This window comes from Corvus cornix, chromosome 2 (genome assembly GCF_000738735.6).
Source record: "Corvus cornix cornix isolate S_Up_H32 chromosome 2, ASM73873v5, whole genome shotgun sequence".
NCBI classification, from domain to species: Eukaryota; Metazoa; Chordata; class Aves; order Passeriformes; family Corvidae; genus Corvus; species Corvus cornix.
The window spans coordinates 116,074,120-116,094,730 of record NC_046333.1 but is presented as its reverse complement, the minus strand read 5'-3'; the positions used below and the strand labels follow the sequence as shown (position 1 = coordinate 116,094,730).

Here is a 20,611-nt window from a genome sequence, read left to right as displayed (position 1 = left end):
ATCTTCACAGGGGTATTAATAAAATGGCTGAGCCCATGCAGGCTAGAAAAAGGGATTCTTCTCAAGGACAGGCTTGGGGTTGGAAGTGACCTAAAATGTCAAAAACATTACAAACAGACAGGATTATGTGAACACAGAAAAGCTGAGAGAAGGAATAAACAATTCAAGATGCTCCTTCCACCAAAGAGACAGCAAAGACAGCAGATGCAAACTTAAGCTTAGGTAAGCTTTGTAGGAGCTCCATAAATATGCAGCCAATTTCCTTCTATTTGCCTCTTTAATGTCACAGTACTGAAGATAACTCATTTTAAGCTGAGTCAGGCCTGCCTAAGTTTGATCACAGCCTGCACAGCCTGGACCATCCTGGTACTAGCTGACATAATCACTGCTGTTTCCTGAATGTAACCTTCATTCTGGTCACAGAGTCCAAAAATTGTTTAATTCCTCAGCATGGCTCAAGGACAGACACCAGTCTCCAGGTGTGAGCATGGCACCATCATGAAAAGAGACAGTGTGACAACTGTGTAGGTTTATGATACATATTCATGTAAAACCTGAATTAGGTTCAGCTCTTTTCTAGGCTTTGATATACTCACATAGTACATGTTCTGGTCTATAGAGAAAGGATGCCAGACCTCCATTTCTCATTTAAAGAGAAACATCTGTTTCTCATTTAAAATAGAACCATGTTACACCATTATGGCTTTGTAAAAAAGAATTTCTGAATTTGGAATGTATTGTGTTTGCCCACAGGTAAAGCTGCTTGCACTGTTTGTTGTTTGCATATTGGCCATGAGGCTCACTTTGCCCTTGAGGAGGTCTCTCAGCATATATTTAAAGGACACATAAGCATCCAGTAGTAGAACATTTACTGAATGTTCTGAATGTACTGAATGAATTTACTGAATATTTTGCTACAAAGAAGAGCTTAATTGGTGTCATTAATAAAGAAGTATTTTGATAATATCTCATCTGTAAACAACTGAAATTATATTGCTCCAACTGAAAGGCTTTGATCATTACCTAATTTTCTGAAATCAATAGAATAAGAAAAAAACCCTTTTTTCTCCGTTAATAGAGCATCTCTGGTTTCTTTGAGACAACACTGACTTTTTGGTTTTACATTGCAAGGAGCAGTATTACTTGAGCACTGCTTACTAGAGTGAAATTAATGTAAAAATCTATTTAATTCCCACATATTATTCTACAGCAGATAAGAATTCTGAATATAAACCATGTATAAATTATGTAAGCTGAAGATGTCCATATACATTATGTGTGAATACATCTACGTAGTCCTACTTGCTGGCAACATTTCTAAGAAAAACTGCATTAATATGTTGACAGCAGAAATAAGTTCAGGCACTTGTAGTTTCTAGGTGTGCTTCTGATGAATCAGAGGTCAAAAGTAGTGATCATCAACTGGGAATGATTCTCAGCCTCTGACAGATCCTACCTGCTTTTCATGAGAAATGAAATGGACATCCAGACATTAGTACTTAAGTAACAGTAACAGTGTTGGGCTGTGATCCAAATTCTGTTTGAATTAATAAGGGATTTTCCTTTAAATTCAGCAGTCTAAGGATCAGGCCCTTAGAGTACTGCCTTGTTAAAACATGTCCTTGCTTTACTTTCAATCACATGGATGTTTATCTTCCAACAGAAATGGGATTAGAAGCTCCAACAGCAGCCAGAAGGCAGCCACAATTTGGAATCAATACCCATGTGTAGGTTTCAAGAGCTGTTTGAAACCTAGGTGAGGGTTTTAAAGCATGAGTTTTCAAAGTGAAAGTCAAATTATGTCCCAAAGGGAGCTGTGGAGATGCCAAAATGGCATCACCTAGGATGATGGTTTTTTCTCTAATGCAGCTAAATTGAGCAGGATGCCTTTACCAAAAATAATTTCTCAACCACAGGAGTGAGTTGGATGTTATGGGATGAGGGAAATCCCAGCGAGACTTTCCTTAAGGAACAGACACACTCCCTGTGCCTGAATTCAGTCTGTGAAAAGAATGACCATTAGTCCCAGGGCAGTACCCTTCAGAAAATAAACCACAGCCAGGTGAGCAATGCTTAACCCCTTATCCTAATTTAATTCTTTAATTTGGCAATAAAGCATAAGGAGTTTTGGCACACAGTAGGGGAGTAGAGGTGCATGGGAAAGTTCTCTTTGCTCTAAAATTGGAAGGAAAGTCATGAGTTTGGTGAAAACCATGGGGAAGAACTTCATTCAGCACTTTCCAAACTTTGTGCAAAATTATCAACTGAACACTTTCTCTTAAGAACAGCACTCATCTGTATCATCACTCACTTCCTTTAAAATATTACAGGAGTAAAATAATTTTGTGGACTGAAGGTCATGCACCACCAGTACTTTTAGTTAATGTAATTATACTCGTTATCACCAGAATTACAGTAGTACTTACTTTTTTCCTTTCCTTTTCTTATTTGTCTTCTACTTTCATTATCTTTCTGTTGGGATTTCAAAATTTTCTTCCCTTTTATAACTAGTGTTTCAGTAAAACAACAGATTCTTTGGGGGGAGGGGATGGGAAGTGGATTTGTGTTGTGCCTAAAGGGCTGTCATACCTTCTCTGCAGCATTACATTGCCTTGGCCTACCTACATTGTCTTCACCTTCTGATTTATTTTTTCTTTACATTTAGGCAGGAGTATTAGGTGATGATGTTAGATGGAAAGACAGGTCCATAGGAAATCCTTCTCTTAGACTATGAAGATTTGAAGATTTAGAGTAAGGCTTCACCTTGATCTCCACAACAAGTATAAGCCACTCAAAGAGCATAAAGGACTGTCAAGGAAAACTAATTTGTTGTCCCAATGTATGTTTGCTATAAGTATGTGCAAAATACCACCCCCTACCATTAACTAAATGTAATATTCTGTCACCCTCTAGTGGTGGGTTTACACCACCATTTTTCAGCTAGTAGTGATGAAAGATGGTCTTGCTACATGTCTAGCAGAAGACTTTTTAGCATTTAGGAGTTACTAAACCCCAGGGTTTGGTGGCCTGTGTGTATGGATTTATGATTTTGGTCTCCACTGCATATATCTGAATTTTATCCTAGAACTTCATCCTATAAATTAGTATTGGTTTAGGGCTGATTAATTAAAGGTTTGTGGGGGCTTTTAGAATTATTTGTGCCCTTCTCCTTGGATAAGTCAAGAGAAAATTGGCTGAAATCCAACTTGCAAGCTAGGGAGCATGACTGTGCATTTGAAGCCCATGTTGGCCAGTCAAATCCCTTCTTTCTTAGTTCCAATTTTTACCCATAATAAAAGTCCTTGGCTAAGACTGTCTGATGCTGCACTGGACCAGTGCAATGCCCATTCTAGTCTGTGAAAGCAGCAATTGTGCCCAAAATCATAGTGTGACCTATGCATCATATACGCCTCTTGGTTTATTTCACAGCAAAGTGACATCACAAATCTGAAAGACTTGACATCACCTATTTTATTAGCTCCAACAATATGTACAAAATCTGTGTTTCTGACCCAGCTGCAGAAAAAAAGCTGAAAGTACAGTATGCTGGAGTATAGAATTTAATGGGTTCATTTATCAAGATTCCCAGTAACTGATAATATTGATGTGTTTTACACGGATATTGGACCATTTGGTTTCAGATCACATATGACTTAAAGTGTCCTAAGTTACAGCAAAATACCTGGTCTTAAGCTGAAGTGTTGTGCTTTTTACTGGATCAAGATCTGGTGAAACATATAGAAAGTTGATTCAATACTTGAGACAACTGAAACTGTCCCTTTTGATCACTTTGCAGAGCTCTTCTCAGAGGTATAACAAGTGTTATTCATCTCTGACCAGAGACTGTGCAATTCCTCTTGACATAAAGGATAAAATGTTACTACCTATATGTCTGTAATTTTATCAGTATGGGCCATGCATCCACTGCTTATGTGTGAACTCAGAATTGTCCAGTAATTAGAGTGGTTCCCTGTATCTCTGTTAAAGAGGTGTATGGCAGCATCCTTGTAGTTACGAATGAAATATAAGTGTCTGTCAGTATGTCAGCAAAGGCTTTCTGCAGCACTCACCTCACCAGGAGGATTAGTTTAACCAATCTGCCCTTAGACACTTCAGGAGCAATTATCCCTGCTTGGACTACACAGAGCCTGCCAGCTACATCATGGAAAGGCAAGCAGTTTTCATGAGGGGACTAGGCTCTCAGTAAAACTTCCAAGTCTGTCAAGAAAGAACACAGCCTACACTTCCTGTAATGTGTAATAAGCCTGGGACACCCAAGAGGAGTCTCTTGAACCATGTTGCTAATTAGCAAACCTTCTGAATTGCTGAAATTTCAGCAAACCTGCCAGTTGTTGCTTCTACACTCACGAGAGCGTTCTAAAAATGCAACTGGGAAGAGAGGGGGAAAATACTTGCCACGTTGTCATTAACATTAATCTATGTCATTAATTCAGTGTTTTAAAAATAATGCCCAAATAATGGCAGATTTTGCAGCTACTTTCAGGCTTTTATGTCTGCATCTGGATCCTGCAAACATTGCACACGTGTACACCCACATGCAAGCAGAGCTAGGCAGATCCACAGAGACGAGATTTGCATTAACTTTTTCATATTCATTTAATTTTCCTTCATTTACTGGAGAAAACAAGGGGTTTTTTGCTAATGGAACTGCAGTTACACATAGGGAAAAGGAAGTTATCAGTCTCATCTTTATCATCGTAGATAATGAAGCAATTTCAGTAACACACGGGTCAACTGATTGTTGGTGATGGTGCATCCTTCAGAAAGAATACAAATAGACTTCCCTGACCCTGGAGTGCTAAGAGTAACATGAAACTTACTCTGACTTGTAAGCTGAGCAAACATGACATGGAGATCACAGAATAAGGGCATATATGCGTCTTTCAGCCTAGTTTTGACAAAGTGACTTCTTTCTCCAGAGGGACATTTCTGCCATTTTTTTCCAGCATGTTTCACCTTTCACTGACTATTAATTCCAGTATGACTTGACTTCAAATTATGATTCCCACTTATAAGCATATGTGAGTTATTACTTAATTTTTTTCATCATTTATTTGAGTATACATCACTCAGGATATCTAAGAAAATAAATGTATGAAAAACAATTGAGCAAACTGAGTTTAATCAAATGTAGCAAGTTACAAATATTAGAACAAAGAGTATTATTAAAATTCATATTCATTGATTGAGGCGTTTTATTACTAGCAACTTTAAGAATTCAGGCCAGACCATAATATTTCATAAAACTGCGCAGTTTCTAATATTCTACTCAGTATTCATCTAGCTTTAGACTAAAGATAACTTCCCTACGTCTTGTGCAGGCTAACATTTATTTAGCCATAAGTTTTAAACAGAATTTTCAGAGCCTTATGAATTGGATTAATAAAGCATGTTTTGCTAAAAGAGGAATTATTCAGAGTATTCTTATTTCTCTTAATGCATGGCCTATGTAATATGTACCATTCCAACACAAAATACTTCAAAATAAAGGCTTTGGCACAACAACTAGTGTATTTGTTCCATGCAGAAGCACAGCTGAGGCTGGGGTTTAGCCTCTTCATCATGTTAACTAACAGATAAATAACTATTAGCAATATCAATGCATATGGTAAAAGACCCTGAAGATCTTATCCATGGTTTGCAAATGGGAAAACAAGACATTTCAAAAATCACAACAGTGTTTTGCTGTAACCCATCCTCCTAATTCTCTTTTCAACTGGGCCATCAAATCTTAGGACAATAGTAGTGGCTGCTTACGTGAAAAAATATGTCAGGCTTGGTTGTCTTGGTTGTATAAGATATTAGATCAGTGATGCCAGTTCCAAGTTTGGAAAAGGAAAATGCCAGGCTAGACCAGAAAAAAAAGACCTAAATTACTTTCTTTTTACAATGTTGAAGACAAAAGTTTAAGGTGAAAGGGATTAATTCTTTTCTAGAGTAATAACCAAACTCAATTTCAAAGAAAATTTGGTGGTCCAGGTAAATGTTTTCCTATGGTGTGGCTCTTAAACAGGCTTTGGTGGGTAGAACAGCCATATTTGGTAACTTCTAAGTATTGTCTGATTTTTGTTTGTCTCAACAGAGCTACAGCGAACCTGTTGATGTTAAAGCCTCCCCACAACCTCAGATGATGAATTCAAAGCAGTCAGTGTTTCATGGGCCTGCCCAGGCCCACTCTGCACTGTACCTCAGTTCCCACTACCACCAACAACCAGGAATGAATCCTCACATCACTGCCATGCATGCCAATATCCCCAGGAACATAGCGCCCAAGCCCAACAACCAAATGCCAGTGACTGTTTCCATAGCAAACATGGCTGTGTCCCCACCTCCACCTCTTCAGATCAGCCCCCCCCTGCACCAGCATCTCAACATCCAGCAGCACCAGCCGATCCCAATGCAGCAGTCCATTGGAAACCAGCTACCAATGCAGGTCCAGTCTGCTTTACACTCACCTACAATGCAGCAAGTAAGTTGGAGCTTTTCAGTTCTCTGGGGAATTGTTTTATTTTTGGGGAGGGCATGGGGAGGGAAGTCATCCAAAAGTTGGCATAGTGAGAGAGATTTAGATTAGCTTTAGTTTTGCAGGTTCAAAACCATGGTAGTACAGGTTTAGTCTTTCAAGGGCAAGAACAAATGAATGAGTTTACCTAGAGATGGAAAACTGCAGTAGAAGTGTTTGTGCTAGCAGTGATGTCCATCATTGTCCGTAGATCCATCTGCAAATCTGTGAGTATCCTGAAACAGTGAAATGCTAAGTTTTCAGGAATCACAGTTCACAAACAAAAGGCTAGAAAACAAATGTCTAGAAAATGATACAAACAATGTCTAGAAAATGATATAATTATAGCTTATGCTGTTATCCCTGTGCTGACTGTGATGTGGAACTGTCAGAGGGAACATAAAGCAACCCAGGTTATGTTGAACATGCTAGATTAAGTGAACAAGAGTGTGTTACCTTATGCCACATTCATAGCTTCATTTTGCTAAATAGATCTTTTTACTGGAACTAAATGGGCTGTGTCCACCATCCCAATATGGGGCTTTTTTGTTTGGGTTTTTTCCCTATTCTGAACATTTTGGATAGTTGATTCTCAATATATTTCCTACTAGTGCTGAATTAATGCAGACCATCCATGGTATTGTGCCCTCCAGGCTTATGGAGGGATATTAAGAGAGCAGATAAACTGTTGATTTCATAAGAGAAAATTTCCTTTTGTATTGTATGAGATGTGACTATCAATAATAAGATCTTGCTTTGAAAATTGGCATTAGAATGAAAATTTTTTGAATGGAATTGCAAGAATCTACAAAATTTGTACACACAAAACTTGTCAGTACTGGCTGGTAATACATAGTCATGAACTTGCTCTGTGTTTTAAATTTCTCTGTAAATTCACCTTTGCTGACAAGGTATTTGCATTTGCTTTCCAAGCCAGAAATATTTCATCTCAAGATTGGCCTTTAGAACTGGGAATACTTGAACACAAACCATAGCTTCTCACTGGGAGAACAATTTAACAGGGAAAGAAATCTTCCAAAGCAGAAAAAAAAACCCAAAAGAGTTGAAAGCAATCTGGACTGATAAACTTGGTTCTTCAGAAGATAAATCAAGGTGTACTCAGGATGATTTGGATTTATTCAGAGACTTTGATCTTAGTCTCAAGAGTGATTTGGAGTAATCAGGAAGGAAAACTTGTAAAGTGTTCACAACTTTTTCCTAGTCCAGTTAATTTTTCACTATCAGAGAAAACAGACTCAACAGACTAATGACCACACATACATGGAGTCATGTATCCATTAAGGTTTTCCTGCAATTAGTGTGAGTGTCCCAGGAGAGCCACACCCAAGTCTCAGAGAAACTCAGGAGCTGACCCCAGGCCTGGGCAGCTGGAACTAACAAGAAGAAGTCCTAGGCAGGTGAGCCAGGAGTGTGACTGGAGATCCTAAGCCTGGCAGAATCCTGGTTGAACCTGAAGGCTCAGAGCAATGAGACACAAAGCAATACTCTGGTTCATTTACCAAACATGAGAAATTACATCTGTGACAGCAACCTGTTGAGATCGTATAGCTATATTTCAATGAGTTTTTATTGTATGGTAATTCGATCTTCCAAGTTCAGATTGTTTGCCAAGTTCAGTGTCATTTGTATATTACTTGTCCAGTGCAGAACTCCTTATGTCTTTTCCAGAATCGTTAGGCATAATTTACTGAATAGATTGGAAAATCTGTCTCTATTTAGTGAATTAATAGCACAGTTGGGGCTAGCAAAAGATGTAATGCAGATGTTGGATACTTACATATTTACACATAGAACATCATTATTGTATGAATAAACAGGCATTACTCTAAACTCTCTACAAAAGAAAAGCTAACGTAATATGGATCTTCTAATGTCTTATTTTGCCAAGTTGCAGGCTTGTAGCATAAGGTGTGTGCATCCACTGTTTGAAAGTATTTTCAGTTGTCTGTGAGATATGTGGCATGTAGTTGACTTGTTTCTAGCTTAAGAGAAAATACAGGACACTTGGTTGTAGAAAACAGAACTCAGAATGTAGACCTGTATCATGATGAGGTTTTTTTAACTAAGGACAATTACAGTTAAGTAAAAAATGCTGTACCTCTGTGTTCCTGTTAAACTCACGAAATTTTAGGTTAATGCTTTTTACTAACTCCTATTCCTTAGTCAGAAAGCTGATGCTTTTAATGAAGATACTGTGGTGGGATATTTCTGTTTCACTCAAGGTGCTTGTTACTTGTTGAAATTCTGCACCGCCAATCTACATGTCTCTTTAAGCACTGTGTAATATCTGCAAGCCAATTTATATTTCTTACGCTCCTGCTTTTGCTTTAAAGTAAAGCAGCTTTTGAGCTCTGGAAAATCTATGTCATTTCACTTTGGAGTATTTGTTTGGAGTTTTTTTTAGTATACAACAGCTTACAGAGTTTGTGAATTGAATTTAAATACAGCAAAACGTATATTACATTTTAGGGCTACAGGTGTACTAACAACACCATGATTTGCCATGACAGAACAGAACAGTGGTATCCTGTTCTGTTTCTTAGGTATGACTTTTTTTAGTCAAGAAATGACAGAAAACACTATCCCCAGGATTTCATACTGTGTTGGAACACAGAAGACAGGTTGGCCATCAGGAGGCAAATAGCAAAAAGTCAAGAGACTACAGCCTGGAAGTAAAGGCCTCTTTCTGACTCAATTGTCAAAGGACTCTGCTCTCCCTTCTGCTCGAAATAAAGCAAACACTCTGCTGATCACAGAGCTTGTTAAAGAGGAAAAGATCTAGTGGGAGAAAAATGGAGCTCTCCCAGCAGCTCAGAGTCCGCAGCTGGAAGGAGAAGGAGAAGGCACCACTCTGTCTGGCCTATGTTGAGGAGGGAAGGGGATCTCTGGATGTGAGTTCAGTCCCTGTGTAGAACACTTTGCTATGTAAAAAGACAGCTAAGAAGAATGGGAGAATATGTATTCTGATAAAGGTGAAGCAATAGTTGCCTTTAAGTCAACTTTTTTTCACTTCCTCTTCCCTCAAGTTGTTTTATTTCCTCCAAGCTTAGGTGTGGCCACTGTAAACCTTTCCAAAGATTCCATGTAAGCAAGCAGCAAGAACAGAAACTAGTTATCATACCACTCCCTAGAGAATGACTTGCAACAGGAGTAATTTTCCTCTTTGGAAGCCTCAGCACTACTCACACTAGATAGACTAATACACTATAAGAAAGAAAGAGGCAAATTTTGTCATGTCACACCACAGCATGAAGCTTAACAGGCAGAAGAGTAAGTCTGCCAACAGCTTCCTAGCAGTCTTCTACTGCAGGTCTTGGCGTCCTCACCTGGCTGGGCACCTTCATTGCAGACTGTGCTGGAGGCATGTTAGAAGTCACCAATGGTGTGTTCTCTTTTTTTTTTTCCTTTTTTCCCAAACATCTGTCTTTGAAATAGTTCATGGCTCACTAGCGTGGCACTCAACAGTAGCAGGCTCTGCAAATCCCTGCTCTCAACAGATCCCCTGCTTTAACTCTGGCTCTGTGGCATTTGGTCAGTCATTTTCTCCAGGAAAAGGAGGATAGTTTCATATCAAAGACCATCTTGTAGTATGTCCGAAGGACTGCCAGCTCCAAGAAGAACCACAGAGAGATCCAGATTTCAGTTCTGGCAGGCAGGAGCACTGTTCTCCAAAAACCGTTGTGCGTGAAATTCACGAACTCTTCTGTGCAAACTTTGAGGAGGGACAAATAAAAAGTTCTGACCTGGGGAGAGAGTTCCGTTCCCACTGCTTCCAGAACAATGAGCTGATCTTCATCGGTTCTACAGGGAACAGCATGTCCTTCTCCACATCCAGCACTCTGCCTGCACGTGTGCAGCTGCCAAATCAAGAGTGACTGCCAGCTGGAGAAGGGCAGTCTCTTTTGAGGATCCACAAAAACTACAGAACACCAAGAAAATCAGAAGTGTTGGTAGCCAAAAATCCTCAGTGACTGCACAATTTCTGTTATTTTTAAAATCAATTAACTCTGTGGAGTATGCAGCTGATGCAATGCATCCAAATTGTTCTGAAATGTAATGTAAAATTTTGGTATTAGCATTTTGGTCATATACCTAGCATTAGTAAATATTTTTTAATTCCTTTTAAACAATTTTCTTTATTTTGAGTTATCTAAATTGTAACTTCTGGGAAGTAGATTGTCTCTTTTCTCTTCTGTTCTAACAGGTAATGAATAAATTAAAAAGGGTCACTACTGTAGACTTCTGGGGTGATTGTTTACAGTTATAATCCTTTTAACTGTAAAAAAATGACCATTAGTTCTATTCTCATATTTAGATTTAAATTAGATCCTGAATTTTAATTATCTTTAGCTTCTAATTCTGAAATTTATTATATTTTTCTTAAATATCATTAACAGGAGCCATGTTAAAGTTTTAATTTTCAAAGTCAAAATCCACTGTGCCGTAGTTTTTCTTTTATCCACTTTTGACCCACAGGAGGGTCAAAAGACACAGGAAGACTCACAGTAGATTAGAAGAGTGTGATTTTTCTTTCTTTAAATGCTCATGTGCGCATCTTATCACTGTATAATTTTTTAAACTGATATAGAGTTGTTTCTCTCCAGTATGTTTCTTAGGTTTGACATGATGTTTAATTTTTACTCAGCTGGGCTTAGATGATGTTATTCTTAACCCTTGTCATTCAAATCAACACAATTTCTCCAAAGTTCAGGCTAAAACAGCAGCTGAAGCTGCAGCCTGCCTTCACTTGCAAGGTCATTCTTTCCTTTCTCTACTCACACAGACATTTGTGCCTCTTTCTGAGCATACCCTGCTATCCAGCCTGTATACTGTGCTGTTTGGTGTGAAGAGTGAGGAGACTGAGAATTCACTCCCTCCTAAATACACTCAGACCTTGTTAAGGAACCCTTTTAAGTAGCCCTACTGGAAGCATCACCTTCCCTGCTCAAAATCCTTCACCCAAGCATTGCATGGGATGGTGAGTCCCATTACCAACTCTGTCCCATTTCAGTTCACAGGTAGAGGAAGCAAAACTAGATCCTTAATGTCTAGTAACCATAGCTGCAAGTGCATGTGCATAACAAAGCACCAGAAGATTAATGTATGTCACTTTTTTTTTTTAATTTTTTTTAATAATAACTCATTTCAGTCTAATTTTACGTATTTCTTTTCCTTTAGAAAATAAATGTATACAGCAAGATGGTTGCATAGCCTGCCAAAAATAATAGCCTCATTTTTTCTGGTATATATTTTATATACAGCATACTCAGGGACCTGCTGTATTTGTCCAGATTTCTTCTTCTTTTTTGTTAAGCTTTGTCTTCGAATGAGGTCAAGAGAAAAAAAAGTCATTAATATCTGTCAACTTCCTTTATAACCTTAAGGAAAAATCTTTGTATGATATCACACAGACAGATTTTCAATTTCCTTGTGTAATAAACAGATGCTTTAGGATTTGGATGTAATTTAAAGGTTTAAAATATCACATTGAGATTGATGAATAAATCAGTTGTGAAGACAAAAACATTGATGCCTGTTGAAAATACCTCTCCAGACAGGCAGGAAATGAAATTAGTTCCTAGTAAAGTGTGGAGATGAGGATCACTCCTTAGTTCTGCTGCAGGCTTTTTAGGACTTGCTACAGTGGCACAATGAAACTGCTAGGGCTACAGAAATCTAATTAAAGAGCAAATGTCCCTCCTGACATCGAATTAATCTTTATCAAGTTCCCTATTTTTATTTCAATCTGGGACAAGAAAATGAAATTTAAAATTCTAGGCATGTTGCAAAACAGTTGGTGATTTTCTCTTGAGCATTACAATGCAAAAACAATCAGCATTGTTTAACTAGACCTCGAAGCACTCATTTTCTGAGCACTTTTTATTTCATCATTGTTTGTTAAGGGCTTACATAAATAATACCCAAATATTTACCACAAGTCTGGTACAAGGCTGTTTCCTTCTGTTGTACAGATCTATATTTTCAGAGCTTTTTCTGTTGATGAAAAAGCTGAAGTAATTATTGTTTGCATCTTAAACAGTACCATACTTTATCAGTCCTTCATATTGAGTTGAGGTTGCTTAAATGACTTTGCTTTAACAAGCATGCTTTCCATCACCCACAATGCAAGTATTCTGGTAGCCCTCAACCCCCAAGAGGGACCACTGAGACCCTTCTGGAACTGCAGCCTGGCTTACATACCCCTGTGCCATGTTAGCATGTATCCCCTGAGTGTGTCCTAAGAAACAGGCCCAGTCCCAGGCAGCTGTAAACAAAATAGACTTGCCAGGTACAAGATGAAAATGTTGTTACGCATTATTTTGCAGGTAGAAGAATTCAGTTTGGCTCTGCAGTCCCAACCTTAACATGAGAGGTACCAATTCAGTCCAAACACACTTGCACATGGGCTTTGCTGGAAGAGAGCCAAAGCAATTTGTCTGTGGCCGCACAGAAAATCTGAAAAAATATGAGAATGCATCCCCACCCAGCTCCTGAGTTAAAACACAGGACCCTTCTCTGACATCTAAGCTATTATTTGTCCATATTGCGCTGGTGGTCTCTTCCTCTAATTTGGAGGAACCATCTCCTTGCTTCATGAGTAATGAAGTATTCCATGCTTGTGGATGCTCCCTCTTCCTGGAAGTGTTCAAGGCCAGGTTGGATGGACCTATGAGCAACTTGGTATAGTGGAAGTTGTCCCAGCCCACAGCAGGGGGGTTGGAACCAGATGGTCTTTAAGGTCCCTTTCAACCTAAACCATTCTATGATTTTATGAGTACTTGCGTCTCTGTGCCTGCTCACTTGTATGCTTTGCTACTGGCTACTGTCCCTATATAGTGTTTTTCTTGTATATATGATAGATCAGGGGATTTGCTACCAAAGATAAATCTGAGTGCCTGAGGGTAGAATGTGTTTCTGTGGTTGGTTTCCTCTTACAGCTGAATTAGAAAGGCCTTATGGTTGATGTTTTGTATAAAAAATGATGACAATGGTATACAAGCCCAAATTTTCTGCTTTCAAATTACATAAAACTCCAATTAAAGTCATTGGGAAATCAGCTCAATTACTGTTTCCTTTGGATCTGTTGCAGGCATGGGGGCTGTCTCCTCAGCTTGCTGTATAGGTTTAGAGCCTGGTGAAAAGGCAGTGTACAGAGCATGGGGGTTGCAGTCCCCATGGGTGTAAAACCCACCATGGGAAGGCTTTAATTAATCTCATTAGCAGGGCAGTATGTAAATAACATGGCAACTAGATGCACAACTCAGCTGTGAACTTGCTCTCTACTAATAGTCCATTTCTTGGAGTCAACAGGGACAAAGTGAGGCTTCAAAGAGTGTTTAAGGTACTGAAGTGTTACTCAAGGTGTTCTCCATATGGAAAAGATTAAGGAACAAAGTTGCAGTCATTGATGGTCTAGACTAAAATCCATGATCAGGATGAGTGAAGTGACGTGGCAGTGCACATGAGAGGCAAAACACCTGCAGGACCTCAGGGAATAGCCAAGGAAGAGGGATGAGAAGAAGGAAGTGATGTTCTATTTGAAGGAAGGTAATTTCTGTGGATGGAGGGGGCCAACTGGAAGCTGAAAATATTCATTTATCTCGACGAAAGGTACTGTGGCTGCCTTCTTACACCTGCAGAAAAAACATCTGTCCACAAAATTCCTGTCCTAATGAAGGCTGCATAAGAAAAGCAATCACACACAACACACTAACACTAAACTAAAAGCTATCAGCATTAATTCGGTCTATTCTGTATGTGGGCTTTGGCTGGGAGGAGTGAGTTTCCAAACCAGGCATCTTGGTGCAAGTTCAGTTTCTGACTCAGTAGCTACACCTCCAGTTAACTTGAGTGGGAATTGTATGCCCTTGCCCCATGAAGGAGTTTGGTCTGGCTTTTTTCAGCAGACGATGATTGCTTTCATACAGCATTCCCATGATTTTACCCAGTGTAGCTCTTCCTACTTCACAGGGACACAATGTAGAGGGTGAACCAGATACACTAGCCTTGAAATTTCGATTGTTCTCCTGGGTTTGAAAATATTTAAACATCAGAATATATCAAAAGAGCTAAAAATTATTATGACTTTTCATATGACAGATATTTCAGGGAGCAGGTTAGATGTCTCTTTGTAACTTCCACTTTTTTTTTCTCATCTCCTTGGTTTCAAAAGCAAGTTATTCTGTGCTACTTTCACTACATTAGTCCAACAACTGTTAAAAAGCTTTGGTTGAATTTCCGTTTAGTTGAGAGAGAAGTGCAAATAAAAGAAGCAGCAGATGGTCCCTTTGTGACTGAATGAAGAAAAAGGGTTTTGAGAACAATACGTGAATAGGTGTAGTCTAATAAAACAGTCAGCCACCTGCTGCCTACATCCTTCAAAAAGATTCTGTTGCATATTCTGGGAATTAGTGACTAGTGTGTATGCTTACGTTTAATCTAAATGGAAGCTCTAAGGAGCAAACAGACCTTTTTGTCCCAGTGCTGATTGAGTTGTTCTCTTGGTTTTGAATTGTTTCTGCTCTGTCTCTTTTAGTTCCATCTTGTGACTCTGTAACAGCTAACAATGCTTTGGCAGTGTTTCATTTCTCAAACCAAAGAAAGATTTTAAAACTTAGAGAGAACCTACATATTTTTGCCTATTTTAGGTTTTATAACCAAAATCACATCTGGAAAAGAAGTGCTGTCTACCATTTCACAGTACACACTGCATTTTTACTTTTTTTAATGCACCCAACCTGTTATTTTGTTTCCATACTTTGTAATGTACGTGTTTTCTCCTCTAGGGATTTACTCTTCAGCCCGATTATCAGAATATCATCAATCCAACATCAACAGCTGCACAAGTTGTTACCCAAGCAATGGAGTATGTTCGTTCAGGGTGCAGAAATCCTCCGGCACAGACTGTGGACTGGAATAATGACTACTGCAGTAATGGGTAAGCAGCCAGTGAATGCCACCTTGTGTTGAGCAACATTCATGACACAAGTATATGATAGAGCATTTGGGAACAGCGTTGTTGCCCGTTTCCCTACGGCATTTCAGAAGTGTATCTGTGATGGCACACATTTATTTACGTATTTATTCAGCAGTTAGACTGTTGTGGGCAAGTTTTCAATACATACATTTGTTAGACATTGTTGTCACCTTATCTCAGCACATACACTTTCTAGTTCTCAGAGAACTTGCATTCCATAGAAGATCAGAACTGAAATCTTAGGGAGAAGGAGTAAGAAAGAAGTTTTAAGATCACTGCCTCCTCAATGAGAGGCAAATGACGTGAACTGTTTTCTAGTCTGGGTCGTGAAAATAACTAGTCTGGGTCATGAAAAACCACATCAGTGAGAAGCAGGCCTGATACACGGGATACAAGATACACAGAAGGGAATGGCATGAAGACCACATGACTGTAACGAGAAACAAAACACCATATCTGTAGGAGCCCTATGCCCCCAATATAAGGTTAGTAAATCCTTCCAACCTCCAGCTTCTCTGCAGCATGGGTTTTGTAGAGTCATGGAGTCCAGCCCACAGACTTTTATGGACACTTACACAGCTCTGAATAGACTGTCCTCTGTCAAACAATCCATAGCTACCTGTGGATTTGATTCCTGGTCTCTTCTGGAAAAAAGCAATGTGTCATTGTTCCCAGAACTGCTCTCCAGGTGTGCACTGGGTGTTAACTTCCCAACACTAGCAGCTTTCTCTGAGCAGATATGCCTGTAGATATGCCTACTCTGTGTAGAAAAGCCTTTGTGAATCCGTGTGCCTGAACTTAAACCTATCTTTGCTAAGCTTCTGCTGTCCCCTTGCAAGTGCTTACCTGAACCTGCCAACCCAACACGTTTTAGATACAGGCTATATCTGCACTAGTAAATAAAATATGCCAGAGGTATCAGTGGCTGACACCCATGTTCATGTAACCAAGCTCTCCTGCCTTCTAAGGAAAGTGGCTGCTTTGTATAGAGTGCTTATGGAGCATCGTTCCAAGCTCTGTGCTAAATCCACAGCTCTATCCAAGCAGTTTTTGACAGTCAGTGCTGCCAGCCCACTAGTGCAGGTTATCCCACACCAGTGCTTAAACCCATGTCCCAGTCCTGTGCTGTTTTAGAGCCAGATGTGGTCTCCAGGTTGTGACATGTGTCACTATGATTTTTCTTGTTATTACCATGGCAATGCAGCTGTACTTCAGTGATATGCTTGGAATTAATGACATGCAGTGGGGTTGTGGGGCTCATTTCTTTTTCTTTTTTTTGAAGAATATGACTAAAAATTTTTCAAATGTAAAAAAAAATCACATTTGTTCTTTTTCTCTTTGAACAGGGGCATGCAGAGGGACAAAGCACTCTACCTTACCTGAAAATCTGAAACACCTCTCCTTTCCACTGAGGAATGCAGGGAAGTCTTTTCATCATGGATTGCTTTATGCAGCCAAGGCAGTTCTGCATTTTATTAGAAAATACAAGTTGCTAAGCACTTAGGACTATTTGAGCTTGTGGGTCACCCACTCTGGAAAAAATAGTCTTGCTTCTTTCCTTTTCTTTTTTTTTTTTTTCCCCATTTTTTCTCTTTCTTTCTCCTTTCCACCCCTTCCCTGAGATCCTTTAACGGACATTGCTTTTCTTCTTCCTTGAAGGAAACTTGGACCATTCAGATTTTATGTTGGTTTTTGCTGTGAAGTGCTGCGATAGTAACTGCCTTAGCAACTGTAGATGTCTCGGATAAAAGTCCTGGATTTTCCATTGGTTTTTCATAATGGGTGTTTATATGAAACTACTAAAGACTTTTTAAATGGCTTGATGTAGCAGTCATAGCAAGTTTGTAAATAGCATCTATGTTACACTCTCCTAGAGTATAAAATGTGAATGTTTTTGTAGCTAATTGTAATTGAAACTGGCTCATTCCAGTTTATTGATTTCACAATAAGGGTAAAATTGGCAAACATTCATATTTTTACTTCGTTTTTAAACAACTGACTGATAGTCTATATTTTCAAAGTGTTTGGAGAAAAAAGTAAAATAGTCCCAAATTATATTAATTAAAAATATTGGCTTTGTCTCATGAAATAAACACAAAAAACTTAGGAGAAAAAACTAATGTTGATAAAGAGCAAACACATTTATTTTGTACTGCCTAAAAAAATGCTTCTTTTTTTTTACAGAAAATCACTTTATGTGTACTGGTTAGTAAACATCATTTAAGTCCTTTTATGTATAAAACTGCCAAATGCTTACCTGATATTTTATTAGATGCAGAAACAGATTGGAGACAGCTAAATTATAACCTCTACATATGGCTATGTATTATTGTTTCTTCATACTGTGTCTGTATTTAATCTTTTTTATGGAACCTGTTGCGCCTATTTATGAAATAATAAATATAGGTGTTTGTAAGTAAATTTGTTAGCATTTTAAAGAGGTTTCTTTGACGCTTTAACTTTTGCTGGCACAAATTGTTCACAACTGATGTGAATATTTAGTTTTTACAGTGACAAATGTAACAACAAACCTGCTTTATTGGCAGAAAATGAAGGTAACGAAGAACTATTTCTCTATTTCTTTGGTTGTTAAGGAAAAGAAAAAAAAGGTATTTTAAGTAATTCCCTTCTTAAAGCATTGTAGCAGGAAGTTGCCCAAAACTAAGACTTGAACCAACAAAACTAACTGAATAAAACTGCATAACACTGCTTCTTGGAACTTCATCATGTTTTGTTAATTTGTCAAGTGGAATAAACATATTACCAAAAGAAATATTACCAAATATGCTTCGGCCATTTTATTATATATGCAAAAGGTCCTAAAGAATTTTAGGGAGTATATCAGAAATAAATTCTAAAATGAAAGGTAAGTTCAACAGCCACAGGGAAAGGGATAAAAATATCCAAAAAAAGGTATTTTGTCAATGTTTGGGATCAGGGATAGCTCTGAAAATACATTTCTGGATGATTTTGTCCCAGATGCCTGTCCCATTAATGAGCAGTACCACTGATTTGTATTTTCTGTGTGAAATAAAGGAAGCAATTCAGATAGAATACACATTAGGCAATGCCATTGATTTTTCTTTATAAAACAAAACAGAAACAAAGGCATGCTTGCTTCTGAATGATTTCAGGCAATGTACAATCAGAATCACTTGGCATGTAATAACTAATAAATAATGCAGATCAGATGTGATTACTCCAATGACTGTAGCTGAGAGCTCTAATTTTCCTGTCTTGAAACTGTATGAGAACTCGTGATTAAATTCACAGTTTATTGTTTGTCTGTTTAGTACTTTAGAAATATATCAGCACTACTAATTACCCAATGTCTTCTATTTATTATATTATAGTAAACTACATTTTCCACTCATATTAATTCTAAAGAGAAAAGATAATTACTGGGAATGAGAAAAATCAACTTTGATTTTGACAGGCAGTTTTCCTTTTTCTTTTATGGGAAAGAACTGTGTTATCTTCATTTCTTTTAGAGCAGGTGCGCAGTCACATAAAGTTGTTAATTTCGGTATCCAAGCAGAGTTCGAAATACAAGAAAACTTTAATGTAAATAAAAAAATACATCATGAATAAAATACTTATTCTGTATGAACCTCTGGCTAATTGGTGTCTCTCAGTCTGTAAGCACGGGAACCTGCAGTGTGTTAGCTGTGCAGCACTTTACCCATCCAGTGCTCTGAGTGTGGTCCTGTGTCCGGGCTCTGTTCAGATGGGACAACTGTGCTGGAAGAGCAGCAGTTCTCGCCATGGGTATACTGAAACCATTTTTTTCCAAAAGAAAGATCCAGCTTCAATGCATAAATGTCAGTTCCTCATGTCTGACCTTGGGAAAAAGAAATGGTTGCCAGCCATGGGCAATCTGCTGTTTGTTTTTGGCTGAGTACTGACAGATACAAATTGCCAATAGATGGTTGGGATCCTTTTGTAAGCAGGTGAAACTCCACTGGAGCCGGTGAAGACATGTCCCATCCTTCGCTGCAGCACTGTGCCTTAGGCACCACGGTAACACAGACACCCCAGTCACTGGTTGTAAGTCACCATCTGTCCTAACCATGATAATGAGAAAGCCCTCAGGAACTAAACGACCTGCACATGGAAGCAACACAGTAACAGCAAGCAAATATGATAAAAACATCTGTCAGAGTGATAGAAACCAAAGGAAATAGTCTCCCATTCATTGAAATTAATATATTTTTAAATTATTTTTAAAATGTGGTGGGCAAAATGCAAAGTTGGCGACATATGCACTCTGCAGGTTGTAAATCCCATCTGCTTGCACCAAGGTGAGCAGAGGTTTTGAAAAGCAAAGGCTCTTTGATTTCACTGCTGCTCTCTATGTGCCATGTTTTGGTGACAGGAGATATCCTGGTCTCTCTATCCCTAGACTCACATATGTTCAAGCAGAAATCTCATCCAGCTGCTACCTCTGACAGAAGAAGCCAAATTCCAATTCAAACGGGCCTGCCATAGGATTTTCCCCTCACATTCATCCACAGGCAGTAAGTAATGTATTCATAGAGGGCCCCAGCCATTCACAGGGAAATGTAATGCATTCATGCCCACTTCTCTCTCTCTCACCAAATACCAGCTCCTGATTCCAGTGGCGTCTCTGCCAAATATTCCCTGTGAGGCTCCTCTGTAAACATGAAACCCAACAATAAAAGAGCTCATTACTGGAAGGTAAAACATGCTCTTACCACCTTCCTTAGCCTTTTGAGACATCATCTCACCTTGAACTACCATCTCCAAGTCTGTGTCTGCCTGTTTCTTACCCAGTCCTGTAAACATGGCAGATCCACAGAGATATCTTTCTGTGTTTGGGGAAAATGGAGTAGGTAAAAATCCTTATTTTGCACACACTGTGAGAAGTAGCTAAAGAGCTGTTACGTAGCCAATACAGGAGTTACTCCCCTGGACTCCCATTGATAGGTAGGTATAGAGACAGATATAGCTGCAGATAGAGGCAGAGATATAGACAAGAACACTAGATAGATAGACAGGCAGGCAGACAGATGAACAACAATTACCCTGTTAATTATTTTTTCTGGTGTTTTCAAGCCCTTTTGCATTGA

At 38.7% G+C, this 20,611-nt stretch overlaps 1 protein-coding gene across 3 annotated transcripts in view; it reads left to right on the top strand.

Moving 5' to 3' along the window:
* TOX (thymocyte selection associated high mobility group box) overlaps positions 1-19,131 on the top strand; it is a 218,919-nt gene extending 199,788 nt beyond the window's left edge. For all 3 annotated transcript variants that reach the window (XM_039549338.1, XM_010401145.4, XM_010401144.3), the window contains 3 exons: positions 6,104-6,490; positions 15,331-15,482; positions 16,868-19,131. In XM_039549338.1, coding sequence (XP_039405272.1) covers positions 6,104-6,490; positions 15,331-15,482; positions 16,868-16,904 — 576 coding nt within the window. In that variant the 3' untranslated portion in view covers positions 16,905-19,131. The remainder of the gene's footprint in view (positions 1-6,103; positions 6,491-15,330; positions 15,483-16,867) is intronic.
* Positions 19,132-20,611: the final 1,480 nt, after the last annotated feature.